The sequence below is a fragment of the Folsomia candida genome, unplaced genomic scaffold (assembly GCF_002217175.1).
Source record: "Folsomia candida strain VU population unplaced genomic scaffold, ASM221717v1 Fcan01_Sc005, whole genome shotgun sequence".
Lineage (NCBI taxonomy): Eukaryota > Metazoa > Arthropoda > Collembola > Entomobryomorpha > Isotomidae > Folsomia > Folsomia candida.
Window position 1 is genome coordinate 10,799,679 of NW_019091197.1, and position 11,834 is coordinate 10,811,512.

The following is an 11,834-nucleotide window of genomic DNA, read 5'->3' on the forward strand; positions in this document are numbered from 1 at the left end:
GACCATGAATCCTACTTTGGAAAAATAAGGGATTTCAAAACTTTTCTCTAAACCTAACCTAACCTAACCTAACCTAACCTAACTCAACCAAGTCTGTCCGAAGTGCATCAAAACTTTTGCAAGAAGAAGATACAACCAGTGCCAGCACAAACACCATGTCGGACAACGAGCCAGACATCAGAAGAATCTGCACTTCATCACGGCTGAAGAACACTACTCAACCCATAAACACCTTGGACTACTGCCAAATGACGCAATTTGCAACAGCAAAGAATGCACACTCCCTAACACTCTCAACAGTGTTTCCTCCGAAGAAGACGAACCCCCACCCGCCAAGAAGAAAAAAGCCTTGGAAGATTTGAACAGAATCCGCCAAATCCTGGATCCAACCGCAGAACCCCTTTCTTTCGGGAAAAGGAATGCAGCAGGACAATCCGTCCTAATCAAATCCTCCATGGCACAGGTTCAAGATTCCATAATCAAGACTTTCGAAGAAGAGGGCCTAAAGATTCTTGTCCCGGATGAGCAAGAACGAATCCAACAGCTTGAAAGGGATTCCGAAAGCTTCCATTGGATCATGAACGAGTTGAAGATCAGACTCGAAGGATGTTCCAGGGCAGAAGCTAAATCTCTACTAACCATCGCTCCTCCTAACTGGAGTGTTTATAACACTTCTGCGTTCTTCAGCAGAAGTGAGCACCTGGTTAGGAGTAGCAGGAAACGTCGAGAGGAAGCAGGATGCATCCTACCCCCAATCAAGCCCAAGAATGGAAGAAAACTTTCGGAATCAGCAAAGTTGGCAGTTCAAGAATTTTACTACCGAGATGACGTCTCCCAACCCGGACCTGGACTACGAGATGTCCTTTCCATTTTCAATCCATCAAAAAAGAAGCGGGAAAAGAAACAGAAGCGTTATCTCAGGAGTAACTTGAAGGAACTCTACCAACTGTTCAAGATGGATCACCCTCAAGAGAAGATCGGAATGACGTAGTTCTGCACCCAGCGTCCACGGGAGTGTGTATCACAAAATTCAAAAGGATTCCACAACGTCTGCCTTTGCATTTATCATGAGAACGTAAAGCTTCTATTCAATGCAGTGGGTCTTCCATCAATGAAGCCCTACATAGAGCAACTTGTCTGCCCAGGCGCAGGTAAGAACTGCTACTATCGTAGGTGCGACCACTGCAAGAAGAACAGCAAAGTTTTGCTGAAGATTTCAGAAGACAGCAAGGTCCTTAAGAATCAAGAAACCATTTCCTACCGGCGTTGGCTCTTCACAAATGGAACGCACTTCGTCGTCGAGCAAAAGTCAAAAGAAGAATTCCTGGATCACATCACCCAATCCTTGGAAGAACTCTTGAAGCACCACTACATCTACAAGAACCAGCAGGACTTCCTCAACAAACTCAAGAACAATTTGAGGGAGGGTGAAATCATCGTGTGGGGAGACTTTTCAGAAAACTACACTCCAATCATTCAGCCAGCTGTGCAGTCGGAATATTTCAGCCACAAGCAAGTCACTCTCCATCCATTCACCATCTACTGGAGGGCTAAAAATTCAAGAACAGGACCTGGTGAAGATCTTTTCAAGACCTACAACGCGACCTACTCTATGGTCAGTGATTCAACCCAGCACGACACCAACTCCTTTTTCGCCTTCCAGAAACTTTATTTCAGCTGAAATCGTATCCTGTGCGGACAAAACTCAAAATTACTCACGTTCTTCGCTAGACAAGGTAGGTGTCTTTGATTGCATTTGTTGCATTAAAGTCATCTTTGGGTGTCCCATGTCATTAAAAGTGTCTCATTTGAGTGCACTTCGGATAGGAGTTAAGTACAAGGAATTTATTCCCAAATGAGATGCTGACTGGGACAGGTAGTGGCAAAGGAAAAGGTCGGCAATAATTTATAATATTTTGTAATTAAATTGTCACGCAAGACATACGAGCACCCGGCATTCATAATATCTGCAACAATGGCACATTGCACATTGCACCTGCAATGTGTCCTTGTGGCCTGTTTGTGGTTAGCACAGGCATTGGTACACGACTGCAGACAGGTCAGAAACTGGTCCGTTTCTCTGAATGAGCGGAGTTGCGACCGCCTTGGACCTTTGGAGGGTCGAAACCTGTTAAAAATCATTAAAAACTAAATCTAACCTTTGTGTTTTATAATTTCTTATAATTATTTGGAACGAAAGGGTTATAGCGTCAATAATTTTAGTTCTGCACATAGAACTGACCCAATAGAGCTTAAGTTTCGAGTTTAAACTCAATCGACACAGTGGTTCGGCTGGCGTCCACTCAGGTCACCAACACGGTCAGAAAACGTCATGGCGTCAATAATTTTAGTTCTGCACATAGAACTGACCCAATAGAGCTTAAGTTTCGAGTTTCAACTCAATCGACACAGTGGTTCGGCTGGCGTCCACTCAGGTCACCAACACGGTCAGAAAACGTCATGGCGTCAAAAACTGAGTTCGTCACGTACGGGCTGACCTAATGGAGTTAATGTTGTACATTTTTGAAAAAAAATCGAAAAAAGTTGGATTTAAATAGACGGACGGACAGACGGACAGACGGAGCTCATTGACATAAAGTAACTTTCGTGGTTCTGTCACGCTCCTTCAGTGGCGCACACACCCCCAAACTTTGAACCCCATTATCTCCATGAGCCTGTGCCCCATTCCACTGGGACAAAATTTTGTCGTACTTCTGGTGTCGAGAGGTACACAAATCTGTCACCAGGTAGTGGAATGGGGCACAGGCACAGGTTGAAAAATGGGGACAAAGAGAGCATGTGCCACACCCTTAGATTTCGAAATTTGTGATTTTGAAACCCTTTAAACCACAGTTTTCGATTTATAAAACCTAAGTTAAATGAACATTTTGGTCGAATCTCTTTCCTCTTTTGAGATATTCCATCTCAAGCAATTTCGAAATTCTGAGTATTTTAATCTTTGTGTGGGTGTGGTTTGATCAATTAAGAAACTAAATGCACCAAAAAATTCAGCGAAAAATTAGCAATTAGGTGGGAAAAAACTAGCACATTCTGTGATTTGATGCCGCTTTGGACCAGTCGGAATCCCGTAAACTCGCTCAACAGATTGGACATGCCACGCCCACCGAAACGGAGAAATTAAAACATACCAAGACACAAATTGAAAAACTACGGAAAGAACTAACCAGGGACAGATTCGACAACACAGATACAGAGTAAATTTCAAAAGAAATCTACAGGAGTTGACTGACCAAGATCCAGAAATTGGCGTTCGACTTCGAAAGAGGTCACACGGCGGACGACCAAGACTAGAAGAAGATCAGCCTGAACTACTTAAGGCGATTGTTGAGATTGCCATGTATGGATCCGGAGCAGACGAACGACGTCGTTCGGATACGATTCGAACAGTTCAAACGCTGGATGATTTAACAGCTGAGCTGAAATTACAAGGTTACATGGTACGAATTGCTTTATCAAAATCAGTTAACTTTTAATATAATTTAACATTATTTACTGATTGATACTAGTCAAAATGTATTGATTTGTGTAAAGCTTCAACGTAGTGGAGTGTTTCTTCGCCTGTTACCAAACAACTCACGGACTGCGGAAGGAAAGCGCCACGTAACAACTGTCCCCGTGAAACTTGCAAGATCCACAAATGACCTCCATAAGGAACACAGTGATGCTAAGTTCTGCAAAGCCACGATAAATTTCTGGGAAGAGATTTGTTCGGTTTTGGGGCCCAGCGAGGTCCTATTCATTAGTCAGGATGATCAGGTAATTGGTACCTTCATATTCGGATATAAATATTCATATTCGGCTCAATGGACGTCCATGGAAATTATATTTTTAATTCTAACCAGAGTACCGATTGGCAAGACTGCAGCCAATAAACAGAGTCCATTGCTGATGCACCTAGACTACAGAGTTCGTCTTCCTCATCATGACTGGGTCGTTGCAGATAAGCATAAACTGATTCCTTCAGTTATCCGCGATAATTGAGATCAAATCGAATATGTTTGGAGATCCAAAAGCTGTTACATACGGTGGTCCTACGTTTATTAGCATTCGTAGTGGAAAGCATAGTACCAGCAGCGCTGCATCGCATGCCAGAGATATAGAAACACTTTTAGAAAACGAGGATTTTGTCGAACTGTGCAAGACCAACCCGAACGATATTAAGCCAGTTGTGGTGATTGTTGTCGATGGAGGGCCTGATGAAAATCCACGGTTAATGTCCATCTCAAACGACGTCGTTTGAAATTAAATATATTTCCTAATATTTATTTGTTTCTCAGGTATGAGAAGGTGATGAACGCTGCAATTGGACATTTCAAGAAGTACAATCTCGATGCTCTGTTTATTGCAACAAATGCTCCAGGACGGAGTGCATTCAATCGGGTGGAACGTGGGATGGCCCCACTAAGTAAAGAACTTGCTGGCGTAATTCTTCCCCATGACCATTTCCGGAGCCATTTGGATGATAACGGGAAGACGATGGACATCGAGCTCCAGAAGGAGAACTTCAAACATGCTGGCAAAGTTTTGGCCGAAATTTGGTCAGGTATAGTAATTGATGGGAGTAAAACTGTAGCATGCTACGTCGAGCCGGATGATTCAGAAAAAGAAATCATTAGCTCTTGTGTTGATGCAGACTGGAGTAGTAGACACGTCAGAGAAAGTCACTATTTCTTCCAGGTATTTTGTTTTTTATTCAACGTCGAATATTTTAGAATGATTTGCATATTAATTCAGGTGGTGAAATGTTCAAACTTCGATTGCTGCTTTCAACCACGAAGTTCGTATTTTAAGATTTTAAATCAATTCGTGCCTGCACCGCTGTGTGTCATTCAGGATGGGTTAACAATTAACGACAACTCTAGTGGAATCGACGCTTTCCCTTCAATGATGTTTAGAAAAAATCTCGACGATAACTTCCTTCGTCAAGGAACCAAGAAGGAATTTGCTTTTGATTATTGCTGTCCATCTGTAAAAGACTTACTTCAGCAACGAACATGCCACCTCTGTGGAATATATCACGCGTTAATGAAAAGTCTCAAGAACCATTATAAATTGTGCAAATCCCAGCACACGACGTCGCGTGAGAATATTATTCAAGATATTCCAACAGCTAGTAAACCAATGCGACCAGTTAGGGTTGCTGCGAAAAGGCAAAAGGAAAGGGTGCTGATTTGGAAGTCAAGGTTGAACGACAAGCACATGACGAAGTCATGGGAAACCCCGTAGACCCAGTCCAGCCGCTCCCACCAGCACTGCGCACACCCATTTTTCTGCCGACCACCCCCACATGCTCACCATCACAATATACCAATCAAAGGTCTTACCTGGGGGACTCCTCCTGGCGTAGATCCTCCCGTGCACAGAGTCCGGCGATCCGTCTTCGCCTGATGGCTCAGCTTGTCGTTGCTGGGACGGGTGTGGCAGGGGGTGTCACCGGGCACGCAGGTGGGGGTTATGAGTGGACGAGGCTCACATGGCGGTAAGGCCTTGGGACACACTTCACTTGCCCTGGCACACCCGCGACCCAGATGGAAGAGGATCCAGATGCAGAGCGAGAGAGAGACACGTCGTGCACGGTTGGATGCCAGGGAGGAACTCCATAATAAAGATAATGTAAGATAATAATGAAATTGACAATGGGAATTTTATAAAATGAGACTAAAGTTTGCATGGAAATCTTGTAAAGTGGTACAAAGGTTTGAAGTAAAATTTACTAGATTTAGACCAACTTTTGTTTTTTGCTTATTTTTGTTCGTTTGAATATGCAAAGTATATTGAAAGGAATTTTTCTGCATGCCATGTAGAAAGTTTTAAGTCGGATAATTCATAGGCATCAAGGCTGAATGTGCCAATCTTTTAAAAATCCATTACAGTCTTATCTCCGGATAAAACTGGATTTGCTTACTGGTACAATAATGTACTGATATTAAGGGTTTCATTGCTACAACTTCCAACTTTTTGCATGTAGTTTTCGCACGAATTTATGTGAATTATTATTAATTGCAATATCACCCATCTGATGAAAGACAGTCCAACCGTAATCGTCAACCAAGGGTACACCATTCTGTCACATTCCAACAAACAAACTTTACCAAAAATCTACAACAAAATTCGCAAAAGGTTTATGCAGACTTGATGCCTTGCGATTCCAGGCCCCAAATTAGGGGTGGGCAACCCGGGCGTTATTAACCAGATTCTGATATATCTTGATATTTCCTATATATTCTGACCAATGCTTGTCCCAAGTTGCCCAATTTAAGGTTTATCCGTAATTTTTTAGAATATGTTATTTGATGGCAAGCATTTTTCTAAGCAACACACGGTGCCTTATCCAAATTGGTCTTTGCCACGTCCAAATACTATATGCTGTTAGTCACAATGGTAATAATAGGATTAATTTTAAATTTTAATAGTTAACAAAATGTTCTATTTCTCATTAACAAATTAGATAGATGAAGGATAAAACCAATGCAACTGACTAAAATTACTGTTTAAATTCTTGATTGAAAACAGACTATCCCGCATCATATAGGTTGACGTGTCTAACGAGAGAAACTTTTAGAGTGCCCGGAGCTCCCAGCATAACCATTATGGACATTAGAGGTCTTTTTAAATACTAGTCCTATGATGTGACAAAATCTCCGTGTCAAAATGACATTTGGTCAAGCGGTGACGATTTTAGTGACGTGCTGAACAGTCACTATCGCCACGCGTTTAGTAGCGCAGGTACCCTTTCACCACCCGCTCATCACTCATCTCACTGAAATCTCAACCCATTTACTCATCGAGGACACTGGTACCTAATTTAACTGTATTTACAATATAATTGCAATTTATTTACTATGTATTTACAGCTTGTCAATATTGTGTTTTTCTTTAAAATATGAGTATAAGAATTATGTATAAAAAAATGTCACAACTTTTTATTAATTTAACATATAATATAATTCATAATTCAAGCAAGTGGAGGGATTTGTTCTTCACAGATTTCGAAGTGGGCGTCAGAATGTTATAATTTTAAAACTCAAACGGGAAAAAATAATATTGATAAGCTATAAATGTAAATTACAATAATATTCCAAGTATAGTTAAATTAAGTAACAATGTGCCCAGTGAGTAAATGGGTTGAGATTTCAGTGAGATGAGTGATGAGCGGGTGGTGAAAGTGTACCTGCGCTACTAAACGCATAACGATAGTGACCGTTCCGCGCGTCACCAACATCGTCACTGCTTAACCAAATGTCATTTTGACACGGAGATTTTGTCACATCATAGGACTAGTATTTAAAAAGACCTCTAATGTACATAATGGTTATGCTGGGAGCTCTCGGAAAAGCTTCCCGGGGGGATGATTTCGATTGTATGCTGAAAGTTGTCTCGGATTTACATGAAGAATAAAGCGAATATATCGGAACGGAGATACGAAATTTATCCAAGATTTATTGTTCTTCTGCGTGTATTTTCATTCCGATTATTTTAAATAATAAATCTGTCTCTGATTATGCAGTACACTGTAACTACTGTTAAAAAAAGATTAAATCTTTCAAAACGAAAGTAAATTCTGATAGTTAAATATTTAATTATGTAATGGGACAATATCTACGTAACTTGCCTCGCCCTCAATGCAGAAATAGAATAGAACCTAACGAAACCTAAAAATATAGACAAATTTATCACTAATTTCATAGGAAATATAATTTCTTATCTTGTTCTCATTAGCTTCACCCTCGTATGCGACCTAACCGCTCGTTTAAACGACACTACTGTAAACTATTCAATGTAGTAAAAAAATTTGAAGCGAAAATAGTTTATTATACGTAAATACATAAACCCAAGCTAGTTTAAGTCAATAGTTTATTACCGCTTCGCTCAAGTCGTAATAAGTTATTTCATGAATTTTTACATGGAATTTATTTAAGCTCGTCGAAAATTACCTTAATCCCTGCCATGAATTCTTCACATTGCGGCAAAATTTGATCTGCGGGTAAAAGGACGGTGTATTGACCTTTGTCCCTGAATTCATAGGTCAGATGTATCTTGGCGGATGGGAAATTCAAGTACGCCCAATCCATACTGGTCCCTGGGGCCGGGTCTATTCAAAGACAATTATAAATCGTGAAATTTACTGGACGAAATGATTGTAAAAGCATACGCCAAACATCAAACACACTTCCGGTTGTGTAAATCATGCTATGTGGGATTTGATGGGCTGCCGCGGCCAAATTTGCTATTCTAATCTAGATTAATAAAATATTTACGTTCGTTGGTATTTGTTGTGGCGGAATTGGGTAAAATTTTTGTTAACGTCTATCCGTAAATTAGGTAACGGAAGGAGCATTTTATATAAATTTGTAGAAGGTGATTTTGACTTTAAATCTATCGAATAGGGTAAAATTTTGAGTTAGACAATTTACAAACGGCGGAATACGCACGTACGTATTCATTATATTCCGGTATTTGCGTAGAATCTCGTCCCGTCGGAATTAAAACGTTTTGCCCCCAGCTGTGCAGGCTTATGTAAGCAATAAGGTTGGCACGGATGGAGTCTAAATATTGCGCAATTGCGATGCATTCCAACTCCGTGAAAACGGCGTCTCCAGCGAAATAAAGGTCGCAGGGGTCTTTAGAACCCCCATCGTTTTCTGAAAAATAGAAAATAGATACTGATTGGCCTTCAAGTTATAGAGAGAGTTGGCCCCATAAAATGGACACTTGCTCAAATGCAATAACCTGTGAATCGGTAAATTATAAGTAGAAAGGTTGAAATTTTGAAAACTACTAAAATTTACTAAAATTTCCAATTTTTTATACTATTTTATAGTATGTCCACTACATTGTGACCTTCTTGTCGGAACTAATTAAAAAATTTGGAGAGGAAAAATATGGAGAAAACTCGTGAGGGGTAAGAAAAACAAAGTCTTTGTTGAACCTTACCTAGCCAGTAGGCGTCGAAATTTCTATTCCGATCTACGCCACGGCATCCATTTATTGCCGTTGCGGAAGTGTTTGATCGCGTCTTCCTCCAAAATCTGTCCTACTTAGGAATAATAATGGAATTAGATATTTGTTGTGAACTGTGGCCGCGTTGGGTTAGCCGCCGCGTCTCCCCACGCCGCGTCTCCCCACATTGGTTGGCGAATCTCCCCAACCAATGTGGGGAGATTCTTTGACATGAACAAAGGTCGTCATCCGCGGCCAATGCAGTACAGGGTTAGCAAATAGGTGGGGGGGGGGAATCCAGTATTTTTTGTTTTAAGCGCATAAAGTTGAACTAATTTGAAGTAAATTTGTTTGAACCAATCAAGATTAAGCGAGTTAAGTAATGTGAAAGGTAAATTGATAGTCTACGAGTCGGAAATTGCGTTTGCGAGATTAGACCATTTTAAGAGATTATGCGCTTTAACTAAAAAAACTAAATAGGTCTCCCTTGACATTCATTTGAATTTATACGGTTAAATGAGAGAAAACGAATCCATCCGGGTTAGCCATGGGTAAAATGTGAAAATTAAAATCGTCCAAATAAGCTTGAATCTCAATATCTGGGCTATTCAGGAGTTGATCGATCAAATAGAGCCCGACCGCGGATGAAATCCATTCTCGGGCATGCTAAAATAAGATTCCATTTGAAGAAATAATTAGCTTAAAAATGGCGGTAATAATATTCTTACAATATTAGAATCAATCCATATAATTGGTTTCGTGGTGCTGCCATTGTTAATTTTGAGGAGAAATAAGTCCCTTCCCTCGAACGATTTTCCGATCGTTGTGAGGGTCACGAGGTCAGGATGTCCGACACTTTGAACGGTCAGGTATTGGTTGATCTATTTAAAAAAAGAATTAGCGGGAAAATTAGTTGGTGAGATTTGAATGGAATAGATAAATATGTAAGTTTTTTAACCGAGTCCAAATCGTAGTATGCGTCCCAACTGATATATCCCTCCATTCGTTCTAGTCCTGACCTTTTGAGAACGGATTGACCTATTTTTTAAAAGTATTTATGAGGCAAAGGAATAATTGTTCTTGATAAAATTGTACGATTTGGTTAGGTATACAAATTTGTCTGCCTTCAATAAATTATTTGAAAAAATAATATGGATTGGTTGCAGAAAACTTGAGAGTATTTCGAGGGTACGGATTTCCAGGGAATGTAAGAAATTTAAGACGAGGGTTGCGGGGGAATAAAAATGAGGGAAAAATCTGGGGAAATCTCAAACAATTTTCTGGAATTAGAAAATGATGATTAGAAATATTAGAATTAGAAAGTGAAATTAGAAAATTAGAAATTAGAAAAATTAGAAATTAGAAAAATTAGAAAATAATATTAGAAAATGAATCCCATTTTAAAAGCGGCCTTACCTTCCTACATCAGGATTAGTTAGAAGATGCTCAGTTTCGAATTTTTTCAAAGATTCCAACACAAAATCCAACACTTGTGGGGAAGCAATTACATGGGAATGATCCCCAACAAGAGGATCACCTCCAATAAATGATACCTTAAAAGTAAAAATAGGACATAATTGATTAATAATTATTTTGATTTGAAATTATTACTTTTATTATATTCTAAAAGGTCAAAAAAAATGAAAATTGATTATGGACACATAGAAAAGCGGGCAATGTTTAGTCTTTTGGAAAATTTGACACCATTTTTGTATAGATACGTTCTTCATTGTATGTAAATATTCCGGTAATAAGACAATTACAAGGCGATGACTCAATGTCGTTACGAAGGCACTTATACTGTCTCCGCATGGTAATAGTGTTATTACCAAATTATTTAGAGTGCCCATACCCCTTGATGTTTACCCAGGTCCCTTAAATGATCTTCTTGTCGCTTGGTCTGTGGTGTAACTCTAAGCATGCTGTGCCCATCGTACATGGCACTAGTGGTGAGCCCGATTAAGGTGGAAATAAAACCCACAGTTAGTCCAACTATTGGTAACATAGTTGTTGCGAAGGATAATTAAACCTTGAAATTATTTTTGTACGCGATTCTCTCCTCTAATCGACCGGATCGGAGGACCTGGAAAAGGTAACTAAACTTTACTCAGTATAACGTGTGAAATGTCAGTTATCAGATTTATTTTATCACATTTGCTTGATTATAATGATTAATCAGAAACAGCTCAGTGACTCGATACTGACTAGTTGAATAATGGTGAATTTATGGTGGAGTGCCCATACATACGAACTGAAGAGGGATATGAGGAATTTCTTTGTAATTGATGGCAAAAGGTAAAATTTTTGGGAATCTAGTATGACCAAATTTACGCAGAGACCCTCGACCCATGGAATATTTCGTTAATCTTTATCGGAACGTTTAAATATTTATTGTGTGATAACTTTGGCTATGCACAATCAAGGCAAATCTCTGTTCTGCTGGGATGGGAATGTTAAAGTGAGGATTTAGTTAAGGATTATCACAAATCCAGAGATAGGGTCGTTTCTATCTGCTCTCATTAATTAATCTTTTACGTAATATTACGTAAGCTGAACTCCTATCGCAAATATTTTGATTGTTGGGTTGGGATACCTGTGAATCGTCAGCATTATTTTTACATTCGTGGAACACGATAATGATATCGGCGGAATCAAGAAATTTCTGGATTCTCCCCATTAAATGTTGAGGATTTGAAGAGTGTAATTATGATGATCTCGCACTATTTTGACAGTTGTTGTGCCCTTTTAAATCCTATGAATATGGAGTAGAATACGACGTTTTGCACGCACATTGTAGACGATGTTGTCTTAAATATCAAAAAATGTGGTTCTAAACACTAATTGGCGATAAGTTTACGAAGGTTCAAAACCGT

At 39.6% G+C, this 11,834-nt stretch overlaps 1 protein-coding gene across 2 annotated transcripts; it reads right to left on the bottom strand.

The window, feature by feature from the left end:
* Window positions 1-7,459: 7,459 nt before the first annotated feature.
* On the bottom strand, window positions 7,460-11,187 carry LOC110850574 (zinc carboxypeptidase A 1). Of its 2 annotated transcripts, none has more exons than XM_035852521.1 (10): window positions 10,814-11,187; window positions 10,378-10,514; window positions 9,920-9,999; window positions 9,690-9,842; window positions 9,472-9,627; window positions 8,956-9,055; window positions 8,458-8,663; window positions 8,192-8,258; window positions 7,956-8,113; window positions 7,460-7,673 (listed from the first exon to the last, which is right to left on the bottom strand). In XM_035852521.1, the coding sequence occupies exons 3-10, from the start codon at window positions 9,962-9,964 to the stop codon at window positions 7,641-7,643; spliced, it is 918 nt and encodes a 305-aa protein (XP_035708414.1). In that variant the 5' UTR covers window positions 9,965-9,999; window positions 10,378-10,514; window positions 10,814-11,187; the 3' UTR covers window positions 7,460-7,640. The 2 variants fall into 2 exon arrangements, with proteins under 2 accessions (XP_035708414.1, XP_035708413.1); XM_035852520.1 differs by having other exon boundaries at window positions 8,174-8,258.
* Window positions 11,188-11,834: the final 647 nt, after the last annotated feature.